This window comes from Colias croceus, chromosome 8 (genome assembly GCF_905220415.1).
Source record: "Colias croceus chromosome 8, ilColCroc2.1".
NCBI lineage: Eukaryota > Metazoa > Arthropoda > Insecta > Lepidoptera > Pieridae > Colias > Colias croceus.
The window spans coordinates 3580545-3603845 of NC_059544.1; the positions used below are offsets into that span (position 1 = coordinate 3580545).

Genomic DNA, 23301 nt, shown 5'->3' on the forward strand with positions numbered 1-23301 from the left:
GTAAATGTTGCAAGTGCAAGTTTGAAGTCGGTTGTTTTTGACGCAGTTATTGACTTGTATTAAGAACCAATGTAGGTAGGTACGTGGTTTACATTCCTCTAGTATAAAATACACAATTACTTTATTTATTTAAACTATAATGTAGGTTTAACCTTTGACTTCAATCTGCGACTTCACACACGTTAAAGCGTACCTAGAATCTAGATACTATTCATGAATAATCTCATCAACCGTTTTTCGTGGAAGAATAACAAATATTCATAATCATCCATCATATTCACAAAATTTAGGCGACTATAATCATAGAAAGATGAGATTAGATCCCCATCTACTTTAAAATTATTTTTATTTGTCTGAACAAAGTCCAAAGCAATATTATCTTTATTAGTATAATACCTAATTCTTATCACAAACTTTAAAAATATACCCAAGGTTTACTTAATTGTAAAAATATGCTAGTCGTGCCTTAAATATAATAACGTCCGATAAAATCTGTATAAACGCAACATGTTCATATGAATGACATCCTTACTAGGTACATAATATTATGTATAATAAAATAAAAAAAATGCCAAACTGATTGTTTAGTTTTTCTTCTTACTTCTATCATATCGCAATAGAGTTAGGTAGAGAACTAATATATGTATATTATCTGTGGTTAGGCTACTTTTTGTTTAGATACTACCTATTAACTGAATGCTTTAATTGTTATAAAACTAAATAATTATAAATTAATAAATAATAAATTCTTTATTTGACAACAAAAAAATATACATGTACATGCAATTATGGGATAACTTACATATAAGTAAAACATAAACTAGTAGCTGTAGGTACAATTAATTGCAATATTTGAACAATGTCTCCTATGCTAGGAAATGTCCTGTGTTACAGGAGACATTTATCCATCCGTTGATACAAGTTATATACCTGAATATTATAACTATTCTATACTATGCAAGTATCACTTTAGCCAAAAATTTGATGAAATTAAAAAAATAAACTCTTTACAAAAAAGTTGAGAGAAGTTGAACTAAAAATCTAAAAGAAGAATTTAAAAGAAAGGATATACGTATTGAGGGTGTGTGTGTGTGAGGGAGTGTGCGTGTGTGAGGGTGTGTGTGCGTGTGTGTAAGGGTGTGTGTGTGTGTGTGTGTTTGTGTGTTAATTTCTATGATCACGTGGGCGAAGCCGCGTGCGGAAAGCTTTAACTATGTGCCTATTCAAGATTTAAGAGATTACTGTTAAGGGTGTGTATTTCCTAAAAATTGGCTTATATGTAATAAAAGCCGTCGTAACTTAATTAGTAATCGCTTACTTTTTAGGTTAAGACCTAAGACGCAGTAAGTTAATTTGTCGCTAATTTACATCATATAGGTAGGATATCATGAGTGTGATTTACGTAACTATACTGGTACTTTGTATTTATGCAATTACATATAAACTAGATACTTAGCATTTTTTACTTTACCCTGTTCACTGTTATTATTTTAGCTTTCCGCCGTTGTAATTGTAAATAATATTACCTATTGATTTGTAGTTTATAGGGACCTACCTACTCTATTATATTGCGTAGAGGTTCTAAATAAAACCTCAGTATTGTATTTGATTATATTTTTATTGAAGTAAACAAAATTGTTTTTACCAACAGTAGGTACACTAAACAACATGAATATTATATAAAAATTCAAAACTAAAGATTATCAAAATATGATGATGTTTAATTATACTGTAAGGAAGTGCATAATTCTAACGATTAAAATCTTATTTGAAAACGTTGCACCTTACTATCTAGAAGATATCTCCTAATGAACACCGACGAGTCATACCTTGGTATGTCTCAAGTACAGAAATAATGTCAAACAGATGTCCGGTGCTACAAAGCAGGTGAACCGCTTTTTATTAGCGAAAGTATCACAATTGCACTTAATCACAGGGCCGCTTCCTTCATTCAGATGCTCACACTATTACTATAACCTCCTATTACTACTTACCTGCTAGTTACAACTGACACGCGCGCACGCAATCCAATAGCTATTATTGAACATGCAGATGGAAAATTATTTGTCTACTTTCCCTTGTACTATCAAATTAGATTAACTGTTTTGCCGCTGAAGACTGCCGATCTATCCAAAAGTATAACTTTGTAGGTACCTACAGGGTGTAATCGTTAAGTGTGCACAGGCGATTATTCCGTAACTATTGCAGATATCAAAAAACTTTATACTGACATCGAAAGCCCTTTACCTAATGAGTAAAATGACAATACTTACATAATAACTTTTAAAAAATAAAACGGGAAATACCTGTATAATGTTTTATAGCTGTAGATTGTGTGATAAAAATGTAGAGAGACCTGTCAGTTGTAAATATTCATAACGATATAAAAGTAATTCTGAATATTAGATAATGGTTTCAATGTAGAAGTGTGAAAATCTCTCTGTCGTTGGTAATTCCTCATTTATGGATTATATTAATATTAAACTGGTGAAACTTACCAAAATAACATTTTTAGAATGTGGAATAATATTTGTTATGCTCTAGAACTTTCATCATGAGAACTTTTATCGTGGTAAGAATTATATAAACCTTAATTATTAGGCCTTTTCTCTCTTTATTATTTTTAATAAACCGACTGATATCGATACAATAACATACAAGTTCAACAATCGTATTGCTAGTTTATATTTCAACTTAATAATAAGACACTAACCACACGGTTACCCTGAAAGTAAACTGACACTACAAGAATTATTATTAGTAATTATAGAAAGCGAATAAACCTTATAACAACATAAATAAGTGATATTAACCTGTAGATTATAGTATTTGGCAGTTTTTATAATAATTGTCACCATGCTCACAACGCCCGAATCCTAGTCATAATAAATGTAGAGTCTGAACCAAGTGGTTATGGAAATTAAAGAAATTTGAAACAAGAAGATAATCAAAAATAAACTATTCCACAGACCGCAGAATTAAACAAGGATCTTTGTAGAAAAATGCAAATGCTCCTATAGTTGAACAAGGGCATCGCCCAACGCTGCCGGTACAGGTGAGCGCGGGCGCAGCGGGCGTGACGGCTCGACCGACCGTACCCCGATAGTCCCGCAACGTATCCGGTGTCCTGTCTCTGGATTACACTTTTATATTTATTTATTTATTATATTGATATTAGTATCACTAGCGGATTCATTCTAATAGCAAGTAGGTATTTCTACAGCTTATGTGCTGCGCCCCGCGCTTTAACCCGCTTTGTTCCGCTCCTGTTGGTCTTAGCGTGATGATATTTATGGCCTATAGTCATTCTTGATAAATGGATTATCTAACAATGAAATAATTTTTAAAATAAGACCCGTGGTTCCTGAGATAAGCGCGTTCAAACAAGCAAACAAACAAACAGGTATCATCAAAATTGGTTCTGTAGTTCTCGCATGACAGAGTAACAAACATTGATCCATACATTTTTACACGCTTTATATTAGCTTCACCTGTATGTTTGTAACCGACTTCTTTGGGCGCGATTTTGACCCACTTTAAACGGCCAGATTTCGTTCAAACTTTGTAGATTTATTGAGGACCGATGACAATACACTAATTTGATAAAATTTTCTATTTTTTAGTTCGGTTTTCTATAAAAAGCGTGTTTTTTAGTTTTTTTAAACTATTATTATTTTAATATAGTACCTACTAAGAATTTAAAATAGGAAAATAAATATTTTTAGAACATTTTTATCATTCTTTTCGATACTAGACTCATAATACATAATATATGAATGCGAACATATTTTATAAAGCCGTTTATATCGAAGTACTTAGAATAAAAGAGCGTTTTCTTAGAGAGTGTATTTGAATATATGCATTAATTACGTGATTTAAATGTTTATATTACAAACTTTTTAAGACTGTAAGCCAGCAAAACTCCGGATATGTCGTCTCTATATTTTCACAATAGCTTTACCGGTATTTTTTCCAGCTAACATTCCAATAAAGGCCTCAAATATATTGTCAAATCCTTCAGTAATATGTTCATTTATTTTTATTTTACCTTCTAAAACCCATTTAATGAGGGCTTCGAATGCTTCTGGCCATTGTTCGAACCAACGATGAGCTAAAAATCCTTCAATTTTCAATTGCTTCATAACAATGTCGAATTGTAAAATGGGAGCCCGTGGTAACTGGGACTGGTCATCATTATAAGCACTAATACTACCGCATACAGACACTCTGCCGAAATCATTCATGTGGCTAATGATTGTGCTGCTCATTTCTCCACCAACATTATCAAAGTAACAGTCGACACCATTTGGAGCAGCAACTTTAAGAACCTCATTAACATTACAAGTCTTGTAATTATACGCTTTGTCAAATCCTAGCTCATTCTGGAGCCATGCGACTTTATCATCTGTTCCCGCAAATCCGATAACCTTGCATCCTTTAATTTTAGCAATTTGCCCCACAATGGAACCAACTGCGCCAGCTGCTCCAGTCACAACAACAGTTTCTCCTGCTTTGGGTTGACATATTTCTAGAAATCCAAAATATGCTGTGGCTCCTACAGCGCTAATTGCACTTATACCAAGAGATGGCGATAAACCTCTTAAATCTGGAAGTTTGTACGTAATATCCAATTTAGAATTACATATATTTGGACTCACAATGCTAAAATCACTCCAGCAACTATGTGAAACGACCTTATCGCCGAGTTGAAATCGAGGGTTTCTAGAATCTTCTACTACTCCTACAATGAACCCGAATTGATCAAAGGGAAGGGGAAATTTCCTATTGTATGCTCGTTGGTATGGGTCTACACTCAACCATTCCGCTTTGATTAGAATTTCACCGTTTTGTAGCGGCGGTAATTCGTATTCCACAATGTTAAAATCATCGCGTTTAGGAAATCCTTCGAAATATTTGATTACGACGTATTTTCGAGCTTTAACCATGTTTACGTGATTTAAACGTGACCGTCGTTAAGTAACTGAGTAATGTATAATGATAAAAACAACTCTTCACGATAATGATGTACTATGCATTACCTATTAAGTACTATTATTTATGTATAGTACAAGATCCGACTCCTCGATTTTGCAGGTATCTGTTTTTTGATCAAATTAATTTTAAATGAACGTTGAGGGAGTAGGTATGCAGTTGATTAGCGTTTGTAAAAAATTGACCGCAAGTATCTGTAATTATTTTTTGTAATGGTCAATTTTAACGGAAAAGTGAAAACCATGGATTATCGTAAACGGGAAATATAAAGCTTTAATCTATGATAAAATTAATTTCCTATAAAATATTTATGCAACAAAAACGTATTACGAAACTTGCAACCAAACAACCTATCGCTGTAATCGCTAATCCATTGCATATTCCTTTAACTTTCATTTAAAGTTAATTTTATCAAAAAACAATGCAGAATCAAGCAGTGGATCTGTGGCTAGAAGGCCTAGAAGTAGAAGTAGGTAGTAGGTACTTAAAGTATTTACTCATTACTAATCTATTAGTTACAGATAGGAAAGTGACGGCTTATTATATTATTTAATGATAAAATGTATCTCTATCTATCGTACAAACCGTTGTCCGTTAAATATAATTTTAGTAAATAATTTTTTAATGTATCGATCTGTAAAAAATAATGAATTTAATTATTATATCAGTAATAGTTACAATTAAAATTATTTTTGATTACATATGTATTTTTGATTAATACCTCAAAAAGCAATGTCGAATTATAAAATGGGAGCCATTGGTAACTGAGAAGTGTCAGCATTATTTACGCTGGTTCTACCGCAAATATACACTGTACCGCAATCATTCATGTGGTTTATTATTTTGCTGGCTCCGCCAAAGTTTTAAGCAGCAACTTTAAGTACTTCATTAACATAACAAGTCTTGTAATTATACGCCTTGCCAAATCCTAGCTCATTCTGGAGCCATGCGACTTTATCATCTGTTCCCGCAAATCCGATAACCATCCTTTAATTTTAGCAATTTGCACTACTCCAGCTGTACCAGTTTCAACAGTTTCTCTAGCTTTAGGTTGCATATTTCAAGAAATCAAAGTTACGATATCAATATTTTCGAGCTTTAACTATGTTTACGTGGTTTAAAGTTTAAACGTAACCGTCGTTAAGTAACTGAATAATGAATGAATGTTTAAAACAACTCATCACGATAATGATGTATTAAGTACTTACGTATAGTACAAGATCCTACAGCTCGATTCTGTTGGTATCTGTTTATTGATCAAAATAATCTATAATATAAAAATGAATCGCAAAATGTGTTGGTAAGCGCATAACTCGAGAACAACTGAACCGATTTCGTTAATTCTTTGTTTATTACATTTCTTGAAGTACGAGGCTTGTTCTTATGGAGAGAAAACGTAAAAATGTACCACGGACGAAGCCGGGGCGGACCGCTAGTTTTAAATGAACGTTGAGAGAGGGTGCAAATGCAATGGATTAGCGTCTTCATAGTCTTTAGGATCTTTTCGGATTCACAGAATCCGTAGAATATTCAGTTACAAATAAAACATAATACATAATTGAATGAAATTAAAATAAATATTTAAAATATAAAAAAAGAATGTAATTTTATTTGCAAGCTAAAGTTGAAATATCATAATAATATTATATCTGAAAACTATGAAATCTGAATACTGCAGCTCTTATTGTAATTTGCATGGAAATAGTTAAAAAATGTTGAATTCATTTTCTGAAGGAATAAAAGTAATTTTTTGGATGACATTTCATGCGTAGTAAAAAAGATGTTCTAACGTTCTTCTGTATCACGTTTCAACATTTAACATTAATATCTGAAATGTTGAATCTCTATTTTATTTACAGTTTCGACGATTTTTATTTTGTTTCATATGAATGTTGTCAAACAAAATCTGATTTACGTAAAAGAAAGAAAGAAAGAAAGAAAGAAAAGAAATTTATTGCCAAAAAAAACACAGCCAAACACATTATAAAATTATCTTACAATTAGGCAAACGGATACAGCCTCAGCAAAATGCTGCACAAAAGCAGCGCTGATTTTCAGGCTGTACCGGCGATTGCGGTTCGTCTTAGTATTAAAAAAAGAATTAAGTCTAGGTACTTAAAATAAATATATACATAAGGAAGTATATAAATATTAATAATAAAAAAATAAATATAAAAATAAATGCATATAATTTATATTACGGCAGAAATATATAATTAAGAATAATATAATACCAAATATAATAGGAATATAAAATAATGTAATAGGTATATGAAAAGGCATATAATGTGTCATATGTACATATACAATAAATCCCAGGAAAGTCAAAACAGTACAACATGTGATACGATATGGAAGCCAAGGTTATATAGGTATATCATCACGCCAAGATCAACAGAAAGGTAGCTATTGGGTTGAAGCACGCCAGTCTTCAATTTGCTTCTTTAACAAAGTCTCTTTTAATTTCCTTTTAAATGTTAAGAAGGAGATATCCTGTTTCAATTTTAAAGGTGGCGGTAAGTCATTCCAAATTTTGGACGCGGCGTACTTAAAACTACCCTTGAAGCCTGAGGTGTTATGCTTCGGTATTACCAACTGACATTCAGTAAGTTAATTTTAATTTGTAGAGTAAGTACTGTGTAAGTAAATAATTAAATATTTTCAGCCAGAAGATACTATCTGAAAATTATGTACAAATCAATAGCATTGACTACTTACTAGTAGAAGTATGTACTTTTGGCTTGATAAATAGAGAAACAAAATAAATGTTTAACAAAACAAACTATTTTTGATATATATCATTGATAAGATTATTATTTATTAGGTAGTTGATTTTAAAGTCATAACATTTGTGATGATGGTACAAAAACTACAGTTTTACAAATAATTCATTTTATTCGTTATTAAAAAACGTTACACCATCGGATCACTAAAACACATCAATAAAATAGCGTCTTTACAGCTTGACTAATGCCTTGCCAGTATTATCACCAACTAACATTCCAACAAAGGCACTGAATATGTTGTCGAACCCTTCAGTAATAGTTTCCTTTGTCTTTATTTTTCCTTCGAAAACCCATTTACAAAGTTCCTCAATTGCTTCTGGCCATCGGTTAAGCCAACGGTAAACCAAAAATCCTTCAATTTTCAATTGCTTCATAACAATGTCGAATTGTAAAATGGGTGCCCTTGGTAACTGGGAATGGTCATCATTATAAGCACTAATACTACCGCATACAGACACTCTGCCGAAATCATTCATGTGGCTAATGATTGTGCTGCTCATTTCTCCACCAACATTATCGAAGTAACAGTCGACACCATTTGGAGCAGCAACTTTAAGAACCTCATTAACATTACAAGTCTTGTAATTATACGCTTTGTCAAATCCTAGCTCATTCTGGAGCCATGCGACTTTATCATCTGTTCCCGCAAATCCGATAACCTTGCATCCTTTAATTTTAGCAATTTGCCCCACAATGGAACCAACTGCGCCAGCTGCACCAGTCACAACCACAGTTTCTCCAGCTTTAGGTTGACATATTTCAAGAAACCCAAAATATGCTGTTATACCAACCATTCCGGCTGCCCCAATACCAACAGACGGGGACAAACCTTTTAAATCTGGCAGTTTGTAAACAACGTCCCTTATTGTTTTGGATTCATTTGCATTTACGATACTGTAATCACACCAACCACTATGTGTAACAACATTTGTACCAATGGGGAAACGAGGATTTTTGGTGTCTTCTACTACTCCCACTATGAAACCAAATTGATCGTAGGGTACCGGATATCTCCTATTATATGCTCTTTGGTATGGATCCACACTCACCCATTGGGTTTTAACAAGAAGTTCGCCATTTTGTAAGGGCGGAAGATTGTATTCTACAATTTCATAATCTTCTCGTTTAGGAATTCCTTCGAAATACTTTTTCACAACATATTTACGAGCCTTTACCATATTGACGTCTGACTACCTTGACAATCGGTAAGTAACTGAATAAATTATCATTTTTATAAAATCCTATGATCCTATTGGGGTTTTATTATTCATACATAGATAGTTGTACTGTGGGTTATCTCGTATATGATAAAAATTCTCGCAACAATTTGTGCCAGCGTTATCTATATACAAGATTAAAATTGTGCATGGCTCTTGGAGGAAAAGTATTTTAAATATTGGAAATAGGATTTGTATTGTTATAATGTTTTTTCTGAAATAAATAATTTTTCATTTTCAGGAAATTAAGGCAACTTTTCTTTTATTTTTTAAACAGAAACAGAACTGTATTCAAAGATTTTCTAAAATTCACATAAAATGGTCAGGTCAGGTAAAAATTAAAATAGTTTAATTGGTAATAAGGTGTAATTATGGAAATAAATAAATGCACATTTCTTTTAAGACGTTTCATTTTGATGAGCAATTTGAAAGTAGAACATTTTAACTTCTTCTACGGTGTAAGACCTCAATTTGAAACTTCGAAGAATAACAAATTTTTTTTGCATATTTGTGTCATAATAGGTAAATGACACAAATATGCAAAAAAAATTATCTGTAATTTCATAAGAAAAAAAATTATGTAACAAGAACAAGGGCTCTCTTTACAAAATTTCTTCATGTTTACATATTGAAGTGATAAAATAAAAACGTTCGATTCCAAGGAATGTTTCGTTCAGCATTAAAAATTTGCTATCTTTAGTATTTAAATTGAAGTATTTTAAGTACCACCAGAGACTATTAAAATTTAAAAATCAATTGTTATTATTTTTTTAAACTTGAGAACGACTTCGCATTTTATATTTTAATACTTGCTGCGCTCCGCGGTTTCACCCGCGTGGCTCCGCTTCTGTTGGTCTTAGCGTGATGATACATATTACATAGCCTTATAGCCTTCCTCGATAAATGGGCTATCTAACACCGAAATAATTTTTCAAATCGGACCAGTAGTTCGTGAGATTAGCGCGTTCAAACAAACAAACTCTTCAGCTTTATAATATTAATATAGATTAGTGAAAAAAATCTCTTACATTCAGAGCCACGGATCTATATCAAATCTATCTGCTGAAATAAACATTTTTTTATAATATGCACTCGTTTTGTAGGTACGCTAGTTGGTTAGAGTTGACCATTTCCACAAATGAAAATTATTTAAAATATCTAGTTACTGGTATTATATAATATGGCACGTGATATACCAATCAATTAGCATTGACTTATTTAGCCTTGATAAAAAATAAAAAGTAAACAAAATTAAATAATTTTATCACATTATAAATTCCAACTTTTGATTAGATTTCATTGATAAGATAACTAGTTGATTTTAATTTCTAACATCCGTGATCATTGTACAAAAACTACAGTTTTACACATAACTCATTTTATTCGTTAATATGAAATGTTATACCGTAGAAACTATACAATATCGTGTTTACAGCTTGACTACTGCCTTGCCGGTATTATCACCAGCTAACATTCCAATAAACGCATTGAATATGTTGTCGAACCCTTCAGTAATAGTTTCCTTTGTCTTTATTTTTCCTTCGAAAACCCATTTACAAAGTTCCTCAATTGCTTCTGGCCAACGGTTAAGCCAACGGTGAACCAAAAATCCTTCAATTTTCAATTGCTTCATAACAATGTCGAATTGTAAGATGGGAGCCCTTGGTAACTGGGAATGATCGTCATTATAAGCACTAATACTACCGCATACAGACACTCTGCCGAAATTATTCATGTGGCTTATGATTGTGCTGCTCATTTCCCCACCAACATTATCGAAGTAACAGTCCACACCGTTTGGAGCAGCAACTTTAAGTACTTCATTAAGATTACAAGTCTTGTAATTATACGCTTTATCAAATCCTAACTCATTCTGGAGCCATGCGACTTTATCATCTGTTCCCGCAAATCCGATAACCTTGCATCCTTTAATTTTAGCAATTTGTCCCACAATGGAACCAACTGCGCCAGCTGCACCAGTCACAACCACAGTTTCTCCAGCTTTGGGTTGACATATTTCAAGGAACCCAAAATATGCTGTTATTCCAACCATTCCGGCTGCCCCAATACCAACTGACGGGGACAAACCTTTTAAATCGGGTAGTTTGTAGACAACGTCAAACATTGTTTTGGATTCATTAGGACTAACAACGCAGTAATTACACCAACCACTGTGTGTAACAACCTTCGTGCCAATGGGGAAACGAGGGTTCCTGGTGTCTTCCACTTCTCCCACATTGAAACCAAATTGATCGTATGGTTTCGGATATCTGCTATTATACGCTCTTTGGTATGGATCAACACTCACCCATTGGGTTTTAACAAGTATTTCTCCATTTTGTAAGGGCGGAAGATCGTATTCCACAATATCAAAATCTTCAATCTTGGGAACCCCTTCAAAAAGTTTTTTCACAACGTATTTGCGAGCCTTAACCATGTTGACGTATTCTAACCTTCACAATCGGTAAGTAACTGAGTGAATAATCATTTTTATAAAATCATACAATACTGCCGACGCATTATTATCACTGATAGATAGTTGTACGATGGGTTATCTCGTATATGATAAAATATATAATCGCAAAAATGTGTGCCATAATAATTAGAGATATTTAATATTTTATTAGTTACTAGCTTTCCGCCCGCGGCTACGCCTTGTTGTCAAAGAAAAGTCCGCATACTTCCCGTGGGAATTCCCTGATCAAACTTATTCTATGTCCTTTCTCACGTCTCAAACTATATCTGTACCGAAAATCCAAGTTTAAGCGTGAAGAAGAGACACAAATACAAACTGATAGAGTTACTTTCGCTTTTATAATATTAGTTAGGATTACAATCTTATCATCTTATAATTCAAAAATAGAAAAAAATATCTTAAATTCATAACCTCAGATCTCATCTGAATGATTACCTATAGTTATATTGTTACCGAGTGTTTCACACGGTTTCCAAGACAACAAAAAGTTCGGCTGACATCGAAGGTGCATACTTCACCTATATAGGCTATTAGCTATAAAACTAGTTCCGGTCGCTTTACATAAAGTGATGTTTGCTATTTTTAGGGATTGCTGTTAGATGTATTTATTAAAATAAACAATACCGTAATGACTCTATGTTTAAATAAACATTAAAATATGGTGCTTATCTCCTCCTACTTATGGAACTTTGAAATGTACTAGATATTTAGATAACATTCATAGGTTCTAGGCGAAGGGGTTCAATCTATTATAGTAATTCTCTAATCGACGTAATTACCTCATAAGTCATATTATTGACTTGAAAGTTTGAATCAATGTAAGTTTTCTTTCAATTGTGTTTGATCTCTTATTAACACAATATCTACTCTACATTAATTAACTTCATAAGAAAATCAGTAGGTATACCTAGGTACATAATTTTAATGACTAAATTCCGAACATTACCTATTTTCCGCGTATTTGTAAACAAAACCACGGCCTATGTAGTATATTAATGCAAGTTAGAAATAAATAACGTCGAAATTCTTATTGTTCTTCTAATCTTTATATCTCAAATTGATGCAAAAAAGTCTGATTCCCAAATTAAAAGCAAGTGCTTTTGAAACAAAAGGTGTATCGAAATTATGGTTCGCGTAATTGAGCGTAGATTCAAGAATAATTGTAATTTGCATGACAATGAAATCATGGAAAAATTAACAGGTTACAGGTACATAGAGTTTTTTAATCGTCTATTCTTCGTAATGCCTAGTCAATTATTATATTGAAAGTTTCAAACAAATAGAAGGTACATATGCCTACTATGGCATACCTAGTTCCTAGACTATAATTTACAATTGTATTCATATTAATCGTGTTACATTCATTATAGGAAAGATAAAACTGAACAAATAAAGAAAGAAAAACTTTCGGTAGTATCGCTTTCGTATTTTATTATCATATTCTTAGTGACATAGGTTTTTTTTTTATTCCGAGTCTTGCAACTGGATCCGGTGTAGGTACCTAGTTTATTAAAAATATTGGATTAAAAGTATTCAATTAGATTACATTTCGCAGCACTTTCATTGTCGATAGGTAAGCAATTTTTATGGATATAAAATTGGCTGGCCTATAATCGTTGATCTGTCACGATCTACTTAGCGCTTTGATTTGTTTGTTGACACCGATGGCTTTACTCTCATTTATGGGTATATAAAAACTTGAAATGTAATATAATATTTATTAACTAAAATAATATTTGATAGTAGAACGGCTTAATTTTATGCAAGGTTATTTTGACTTCATCACAATTGCTCAGAGAGAAAGTTGGAAGTGTTTGTTCTTATTTATTTAATTTGAAGCAATAAAATGTTTGGGAAATAAAATGTATAATTAATAACATTAACCATTAAGTATAATTAATAAAATTAACCACAATTTTAAATCTGTTCCATGAAATGTAGAGCAATCGTCAATCAATTTCAACACTAAATGAAAATGTCCCTGAAAGCCTTACATGTTTTTTTTTGTAAATTTTCGACGTATTATTGTCATTTTAGCTGACCTCTATGCTAAACAGAATATTATGTTATCCAGAAATTGTGTAATCTGAAGTTTTGAATATATCCATCCTATAAAAATATGTTTATTCAAAATATTGTTCCCACTTTAAATTTACGTCCTCTAAAAAGTTCCTAAAAATAGTTGATATGAAAATTGGTCCTGGATCGTTTTACCTATCATAATAATTATATCTATCTTTATCTAGGAATTGATTACTCAATATTATTTAGAAAATTATTTTGGATATTTATAGTACTTTATTATAAGGTCCTAGATTTTATAAGTCGAAAAAGAAAAAGATCTCCGACTTCAGTAAAGAATACAATTTTAACTAAGTTTATAACAACTCATTCATTTTAACAGTTACATTATAATTAAAAGGCGTTAACAGTTTTAGTAGAAATAAATTAGAAAGCCACCTTATTACTTTTTTGGAGTTCAGACAAAAAACGTTCTAAAATTTTCAAGATAACAGATTAGGTACCTAACAGCGTAAAATATCTTAGATTATTATTTTATGTAAAAATAATAAATATGTATTGTCAATTTTAATTAAATATGTGTAAATTAACCAATAAAGTACCATAAAAAAAAAAAACTGAAAAAACTGAAACGTGTAAGTATTATAATATGAGATGAGGTTTAGGCTTACATTCATGTGTTTGCGGTTTTATTTATCGTGAATGAATACAACTATTTATTTACATACTTACTTTAAATCTTTTGATATTTATTTTATATTATTTTTGTCACGTAGCTTTACATAAAAAATATATTAATTAAAAACTGTAACTTTATTTCTTAAATAAGCTGTCTCTACCATAATATCAAAAATAATATCTACATCTAATAAGCATTAAAATAAAATTTAATCATACTCACAATTAAAAAAATTACTCGTCTATGGAAAACTGCATAATCGAATATGTAAACTGCTCATAAATAAAGCTACCATTCACTACACTTCACGCGGATGACGTACTATCACTTTGCCCGGCGTAGCGCAACTGCCTGTAAGTTGTGAGTATCCCCATTCCCCATTGGTGCCCACATATATACCAAAATAAAGTTTTCAAGCAACTTAAAACTCTACCTAAAGCTCTACGGATAATATACATTTCTCTACTTGTTAGTCTACGGTTAAAAGTACTTAATAACTTTAGTCAATATAGGAAGAGAAAAGGGAAGGTAAACCTCACAGAATTTAGTTGGATTTTCTTGCATGAATGAGTGCATTCTGCAGTGTTGAAATAAAACGTAAACATTTCAGAATTCAGATTATAACATGTACTGTTAAGTTTAATTAGGGTCAAATTAGCTTCAACCCGTGCATCTTTAACCGACTTCAAAAAAAGGAGGAGGTTATCAATTCGGCCGGTATATATATATATTTTTTTATGTATGTACATCGATTACTCCGAGGTTTCTGAACCGATTTGCGTGATTCTTTTTTGTTCGATGCGGGATGGTGTCGAATTGGTCCCATAAAAATTTTATTCGGATAGGCCCGGTAGTTTTTATTTTATGAGCATTTTTGTCTGTAGGTATTTGTAAATTTTGCAAGTGCAAGTTTGAAGTCGGTTGTTTTTAACGCAGTTATCACTTGTTTATATTCACATGGTATACTTACCTGTATAAATTTCGCTCTAACTCAAATCTAAAAATGATATTCCAAAACTAAAATTTATTTCTGTGATACATTTGTTAACGAAGTCTGATCAGCAGTTTTCTATTTTTTATCTCTACATTACAAACTATCGCGTAACAAAGTAGGATAAATAAGATTCACCGTTGATGCAAATTTTATTCGCACTTAAAATAACTTTATTTATTTACTTATAAAAGTATTTTCTACAAATTGCCAAATTTCTCATTATGATTTAAATAAATATTAAAAGGGGAATAAATAAATTATTATTTTTACCTCTTTAATTTGTAGATTTAAGATGAACTGCACAGCCTATGTAATTAATTACTGGCAAGATGCTGGCCAGAAACATTTCATATTACAATTAAAAAGTAAAATAAAAATATTATCTTCACCTGCATTTTCTACATTTGAATTTGGAACGGTCTATGGGTAGCGAAGCGTGTCACTCCCTCGGACGAGGTGTAGGTACGTGCATTGACCGTGACGCTAAACCATATGCTACGTGGGCTACAGATTAAATAATAGCTAATTGATCAAGTGACGCATAGCAGGTTACTGGACGAAAGCGGTACAACGGAAATGGCATTAAAATGGGTCAGAACTGCACATTTTTTATTGAGATTAATTTAAGTTTACTGTATCTAAATATGTATGAAAAAATATTATGCGGAGTGTACGATTAGGTTAATATTATTGTGCTCCGAAATAACAATAGTAAATTAGTAACCCCTTTATTAGTCAAGTTAACCCCTAAATGTAAGGCACTTGTTTTTGTAAACTAGGTACTTTGCGTAGTAATATAGGTACATACTTTCTATGTTTTGTCACGCTTGCTTACAATTAAACTGGGTGCTGGGTATTGTATTCAAATGTGTATGTAGGTACCATTGTGACCTATTTCAGTAGTAAGTAGTAGAGCGGAGTAGTACGCAAATCGCATTAAATAATGGAAGCAATTCTCTCGTCGAGAAATTCTCAAGTAATACCTAGTATATACCTACTTATATTGTTTATTTCAACTTTGCATATGTACCAATACTTCAGCATTAGTTTTTTAATCTGAGACATACCTAGCTTGTTTATAAATTTCTTAAAATATAGATAGTTACATATATTAATATTATAAAACAAATAATCGTTTATGGGTAAGGCCACGTAAAATTGTACCTACATTTTCTACAAATAAATAGAAAATCGGGATAAATCCCGATGTTTGTTGACTTCTCCATCAACAAACGTTCACGAGAAGAGTGGTACACAGAGCAAGTAGGTAATATAGTAGTGGTATGGATGGTATGGAGTGGTAGATCCAATCGTATTGTAATCATCCTGTTGGATTACATTTGAAAGGAGCCATCGTGACTGAGTGCAGAATTCTATGCATCACTTTTCATCTTAATACAGACATTCAACTTTCATATTATGAGTATTGGAATTAAATGGATGAAAAAAATACAACACATTTTGCAATAAATTATTTTTTTATTATAATATATAAAGCTACACTACCACTGACTGACTGACTGACATCGGGTTTCTCGGAAACTACGCGGAAAGTTGGGGGGATTTCGACGTGATCGTGTAGAGGTGCTCCGAGTGACCACCGGAAAAATATTGACAACTCCAACACCCTGGACAAGAGAGTGGACCCCTGGAGGTGCGCGGAAACGGTGCCACTTGGAGGGAGGGTGTCTGAACAAAAAATGCTCAGAACTGGTGGCGATTACCAGGGGTGGTGGAAAAATGGGGATTTTCGCGAAAACAAGATGGCCGCCGTACTTTGCCAAAATCGCCGTTTATGAATCCTTACGTCCCAAATTTGGCACACGTGCTCTGTTCGAGCCGGCAAATCGATCGGTGCCCCGTTCGAGTGGCTCCGGGCCCCCGTTTCCAACTTCCATACAACGTAAACTCCAACGGCCTGCGGAAACGGTGCGAGTTGGGTTGGGGGTCCCGGAACTAAAAATGATCACCACCCTGGGACGCTACCAGGGAGCCGTAGTGGGTCGCTCGATTTTGGAATTTTTCCATTTTTGGCGCAAACATAAAAACGTAAATTTAGACAAGGTGGTGCAATGGAGAAATACACCAATGATGCATTCGTACTCGCCCAGCTCCCAGGATATCCAGAAAAATCCGAAATCTTAAACTTTCCCTCATCTCTCGAAGACGGTCAACGGCCCGCGCAAACGGTAGCAGCTACATCTGGGGTGCTCGAACTAAACTTGGAGTAGACCTCGAGCAATTACCACAGAGTGCAAAAAAAATTCAAAATGGCGGAAAAAATGGCCGCCGCCATACAAATTCTAAAACGGCCATCGCTGGTGTGATCGCGCTGAAACTTGGCACAGGGGCTTTAATCGAGCCGCACATTGAGGTGGCCTACTCATAATCGAGTTTCCATCGCTGGTTTCCGAATTTCATACAACGCGAAATTCGACGGCTCTCCGAAACGGCGCCAGATAGGTGGGGGGTGTAGAACTAAAAAATGATCAGGAAGATGGGGTGCTACCAGGGCAATCGAGAAATTTCAAATTGGACGCAATTTTTTTTCAAAAAATGGCCAATTTTTCAAAGCAAGATGGTGGCGCCGGTTCCGTCACGATCGGTCTCAAAATTGACTTCTGTGCTCTGATTGGTCAGATTTACAAAACTGCATACTCAGAATTTCTCTCCGACCCCCGGTTTCCATTTTCCATACATCACGAAATTCAACGGCTCTCTGAACTGGTGGCACTTAGGTTGGGGTCACCAAGGTAAAAAATGTTTAAAAACTTGGTTCGCTTCCAGGCACATAAAAATTTTTGCTAAAAAGCGAATTTTTTTTTTCGAAAATTTTGTATGGAAATTTCCATAGTAGGAAGGGTAATTGAATAGCATCGGCAAAAGACGGCACCGCGGGCTGCTTGCTGCCCGCGCACCGCGCAACTTCGAGGGTTGACAGCCTCCCGGAGTAGAAAATATTTATTAACTTTTGAACTACCGCACGAGCCAAGCGAGCGAAGCGAGCGAGTCACGGCAGCGGCCAGCGTAAATATTCAAATAGGTAGCGAGGAGCGAAGCGACGAGCGTGTTAGGTTAACTTTTGAACTACTTACCGCACGAGCCAAGCGAGCGAAGCGAGCGAGTCGCATCAACGGCCAGCCTAAATATTCAAATAGGTAGCGAGGAGCGAAGCGACGAGCGTGTTAGGTTAACTTATGAACTACCTACCGCACGAGCCAAGCGAGCGAAGCGAGCGAGTTGCGGCAGCGGCCGGCCTAAATATTCAAATAGGTAGCGAGGAGCGAAGCGACGAGCGTGTTAGGTTAACTCTTGAACAGTTTATTATGAAAAGTCACTGCCCGCTATCGATAGACGTTTCAAAAATTTTACCAATATTTGAATAAGTAATTTATAAGCAGTTTAAGTAGCGAGGAGCGAAGCGACGAGCGTGTAAGGTTAACTTTTGAACTACCACACGAGCCATGCGAGCGAAGCGAGCGAGTCACGGCAGCGGCCGGCCTAAATATTCAAATAGGTAGCGAGGAGCGAAGCGACGAGCATGTTAGGTTAACTTTTGAACTACCTATCGCACGAGCCAAGCGAGCGAAGCGAGCGAGACGCGGCAGCGGCCGGCCTAAATATTCAAATAGGTAGCGAGGAGCGAAGCGACGAGCGTGTTAGGTTAACTCTTGAACAGTTTATTATGAAAAGTCACTACCCGCTATCGATAAGACGTTTCAAAAATTTAACAATATTTGAATAAGTAATTTATAAGCAGTTTCGACTAACTGTAGAATCGCTGTTAGCAGATGTTACAAATGGAAAGGAAATTCGAATGCATTTTCAAATGACTGAAGATTTCTGCCCTGGGATGAGCCGCGAGCTGCTTGCAGCTCGCGCACCACGCACCCTCGAAGGTGGACAGCCCCCCGGAATAGAAAATATTTGAATGGGGAATTTATAAGCATTACCGACTGACTGTAGAATCGCTGTTAGGAGATGTAACAAATGGATAGGAAATTCGAATGCATTTTCAAATCACTGAAGATTTCTGCCCTGGGATGAGCCGCGAGCTGCTTGCAGCTCGCGCACAACGCACACTCGAAGGTGGACAGCCCCCCGGAATAGAAAATATTTGAATGGGGAATTTATAAGCATTACCGACTGACTGTAGAATCGCTGTTAGGTGATGTAACAAATGGAAAGGAAATTCGAATGCATTTTCAAATGACTGAAGATTTCTGCCCTGGGATGAGCCGCGAGCTGCTTGCAGCTCGCGCACCACACACCCTCGAAGGTGGACAGCCCCCCGGAATAGAAAATATTTGAATGGGGAATTTATAAGCATTACCGACTGACTGTAGAATCGCTGTTAGCAGATGTAACAAATGGACAGAAAATCCGAATATATTTTCAAATGAGTGCCCTATTGCTTCAACCCAGGGGCAAAAGGGGCTCGCGGGCTGCTTGCAGCCCGCGCACAACGCACCAGCTAGTTTTAACTATAATTGTTGAAATAATTGTATATTGAAACACAACTTGTGGATGCTGATAAATTATCTTTATTTTTATAATACTTTTTTACAAACTACATTGTGCGCACACGACATTACACCACGAACCACAGAGACAGAGAGGAGGGCAAAGACAATTGCAGTTTACAGTGATACCATACAGACTATACAATAACCAAAATACAGATTATAATATTTGCCTATTACAACACGCCTCCTCAAATTTATAATCTTTATTTTCTTTAACAATATTACCTTTACTTACTTACAATGCTTATTAACACAATATAATACCTCCACCCAATTTATAATCTAATTAACTTTCACTTATACAATATTATAACTTGAACTTTTACTTACAATATTATAACTTGAACTCAGATATAAACTGTACTAAATTAATCTTTATTCTAATGTTATTCAAAATTAAGTTTCCAAACAATCTTATTACAAAACCTTACATTGATTTCCAATCTACATTATCTCCAGCATAGTCAGAATCTACCATACAATCTAATATTTCAGTGTCTACATTTCAATAGTATGTTAACTTCCAAACTTTAATTTAATCCGTCTTAAACAAATATTTTAATACTCTCATTGCATATTTATAATGTGTTTGATTGTAACAATTCTGAAACCTACTCAAATAATTGATACTATATGCTACATCTGGCCTAGTGCCGTTACTGATGTACAATAATTCACCTATTAAATTTCTGTAGTGAATACCTTCATCAATTTCCTTAGCTTGTTCTAATCTTAAATTAGTTTCCATTGGAGTATCATATAACTTAGAATTTTCTAAATTGTATTTTGCAGCCAAAGATTCAATATACTTTGTTTGATTTAAAGACAATACATTTCTATCATTATTATAATCTATATCTATACCAATATAACTTTTAATTTTACCCAAATCTTTCATTGCAAACCTTTTCATCAAGCTAATTTTTACTTCTTCAATTTTATTTTTACTTGTACAACAAATTAAAAGATCATCAACAAACAGTAATATATATATTGGATCTTTGCTCGCTCTGTTTACATATAAACAATAATCATAGTTACTTCTTACAAAATCTAATCCTTTTATAAACATTTAATAAACTTAAACTTAAACTTTTATAAACATTAAATCATTTTGCTGAAATCCTTTTACAACTAATCTTACTTTGTAAACATTATTACTTTTCTTTTTTAAAAATCCACTTAAAATCAATAACCTTTTTATCTTTGGGCCTTTCAACAATTTGCCAAGTATTGTTTTTATTTAAGCTATTTATTTCAGAGTCCATTGCTCTTTGCCATAGTTCATGATCAATTGAGCTCATTGCTTCCTCATAAGTATTTGGTACATTTGCATCAGTATAATTTACATATATAAAGTGTGAAACTGGATTACCATATCTAGAAACTGGAATTCGCTTTCTTTTAAGTTTTTCTACTCCTACAGATTCGTTATTCTCATCATCATCAAGATTATCATTGTTTACAACGTGTTCTAAAGTATTTTTATAATTCTCATCTATGTTTGTATCTTTTTCATATTCCGTATTACATATTTTATTTGAAACATTCAATGTTGTATCAGGTTCTAAATCATTATCTTTAACTATTTGATCATGTTGTTTTTCTAAGCAAATTAATTTAGTATTTTCTTCGACTACCTGAACATGCCTAGCATTTACTATCCTATTATTCAAAAGAACTCTGTAGCTATTTTCATTATACCCCACTAATATTCCTAATTTAGCTTTATCATCCCATTTACTTTTTCTTAAAACTTCAGGAACTCTTACAAAAACTCTACTTCCATAAATTTTTAAATGTTCTACATCTGGTTTTATTCCAAAAAATATCTCATAAGGAGTTTTATTTTCTAAAGTATTAGCAATAGTTCGATTTTTTAAATAAGCTGCCGTTTTAATAACTTCCGGCCAATATCTTCTGTGAATATTAGCTTCCCTCAATAAACACCTACCTATATCCATAGCAGATCTATTATATCTTTCAGCTACTCCGTTTAATTCATGAACATATGGTGGACATGGTAATAACTCTATACCTTTCTGTTTAATAAAATTAATAATATCCTTATTTAAATATTCTTTCCCGTTATCACACTGTAATTTCTTAATTCTTTTGTTAAATTTATTTTCTACTAAGTTTACAAATTCTATAAAACAATTAGCAGTTTCAGCTTTACTTTTAATACAAAATATTCTAGTACATTTGCTATAATCATCAATAAATGTCAAGAAATACTTTTCTCCACCATAACCAGTTGTATTATGTGGACCGTTTAAATCAGTATGAATCAATTCTAAAATCTCTTTAGTTTTAGTTCTATTATTTTCAAAAGGAACATTAGCCATTTTACTTTGTATACAATTTGAACATTTCATGTCTACACTTTCAATCCTATCCGGCAAACCATCAACTAATTTATCATTAACTATTTTATTTAAATATTGAAAATTTACATGTCCAAGTGCCCTATGCCATTTCTCTTTATTAGTCAATTTTACAGAATGAGTATACACATCATTTTTCAAGTTGTTAAATGCAAAACCTTTCATATAATATAAATTGTTAATTTTATGAGCAACAGTTATTAATTCATGATACTGATTATATATTTTTGCATTATCACCTGTAGCTACTATTGTGGAAGACTTAGTTATTTTAGCAAAACTCAACAAATTTTGATTAATGCCTTTTACAAAATAAACATTCTTTAAATCTACATACTGTTCACTATAATAGTTTTCAAAACAAATTTTAATATCACCTACCTTGGTCGCACTTAATATTTTGCCGTCTGGTAATTTTACATTGACTGGAATTATTAAATCTTCACATTTATAAAAATAAGTATCGTTATTTACTATGTGATCCGTACATCCACTATCTAAAAGAAAATTTATTTCATTATTATACATACATTCTTTATTCTTATTGTTATCAAAATATACCTGTTTTACTTCCGAGTTAAATACTTGAGTTGTCCATGACTGCGGTGAAAAATTGTTTGAAGTGTTATCTCTGGCATGACCTCGACCTCTGCCTCGGCTTTGACCTCTGTAGGTTGCTCTAAAATGTCCTCGATGATTGTAATGCGTTTGATATCTGCCTGGTTCCTTATTTTGTTCATTTATATTCTTTCTCTGCCAACAATCCTTCTTGAAATGGCCAGTCTTTCCACAAATAAAACATTGAAGTTTTGTTTTAATATTAAATGTACTCACATTATTTCTACCATCTGAATTGCATGAAGTAATATTTTTTTCTTTAATTTTAGTCCTCACATAATCAACAGTCCTTTGTTCTTCTGGTATTACATCAAGGAAATCTCCAATATAACTATAACTTGGTGGGAGCGCTTTGAGAAGATATCTCAACTTTTCTGTTTCATCAATTTTTCCTCCGGCGTCCTTAAATGTGTTTATTGTTTTTTCAAACGCAACAAAAAAATCTTCAACTGTACCATAATTATTCAACTTTACTTCTTCTATGTTTGCTCTGCATAATATTTGCATAGCAGTAGACTGGGTTAGGTACATCCTGTCAAATTTTCTAATAATTTCATAAGCTGTTTTGCATTCACTAATATATTCTATTTGACGATCTGAAATT

At 33.3% G+C, this 23301-nt stretch overlaps 4 protein-coding genes across 4 annotated transcripts in view; all 4 read right to left on the reverse strand.

Moving 5' to 3' along the window:
- LOC123693541 (cadherin-23) overlaps positions 1 to 14472 on the reverse strand; it is a 38868-nt gene extending 24396 nt beyond the window's left edge. Inside the window, exon 1 of the mRNA XM_045638701.1 lies at positions 14395 to 14472. The gene's annotated coding sequence lies outside the window, so the exon portion shown is untranslated. The remainder of the gene's footprint in view (positions 1 to 14394) is intronic.
- On the reverse strand, positions 3832 to 5165 carry LOC123693542 (prostaglandin reductase 1-like). Its single transcript, XM_045638703.1, has one exon. It carries the CDS (start codon positions 4944 to 4946, stop codon positions 3939 to 3941), a length of 1008 nt encoding a protein of 335 aa, XP_045494659.1. The 5' UTR covers positions 4947 to 5165; the 3' UTR covers positions 3832 to 3938.
- Positions 7868 to 9021, reverse strand: LOC123693544 (prostaglandin reductase 1-like). The gene has a single exon (XM_045638705.1). It carries the CDS (start codon positions 8954 to 8956, stop codon positions 7949 to 7951), a length of 1008 nt encoding a protein of 335 aa, XP_045494661.1. The 5' UTR covers positions 8957 to 9021; the 3' UTR covers positions 7868 to 7948.
- LOC123693543 (prostaglandin reductase 1-like) lies at positions 10365 to 11487 on the reverse strand. The gene has a single exon (XM_045638704.1). The coding sequence runs from the start codon at positions 11430 to 11432 to the stop codon at positions 10425 to 10427; it is 1008 nt and encodes a 335-aa protein (XP_045494660.1). The 5' UTR covers positions 11433 to 11487; the 3' UTR covers positions 10365 to 10424.
- Positions 14473 to 23301: the final 8829 nt, after the last annotated feature.

Coding starts and splice junctions, on each gene's coding strand:
- LOC123693542 (XM_045638703.1), bottom strand. CDS start 4,946: ATGGTTAAAGCTCGAAAATACGTCGTAATCAAATATTTCGAAGGATTT.
- LOC123693544 (XM_045638705.1), bottom strand. CDS start 8,956: ATGGTAAAGGCTCGTAAATATGTTGTGAAAAAGTATTTCGAAGGAATT.
- LOC123693543 (XM_045638704.1), bottom strand. CDS start 11,432: ATGGTTAAGGCTCGCAAATACGTTGTGAAAAAACTTTTTGAAGGGGTT.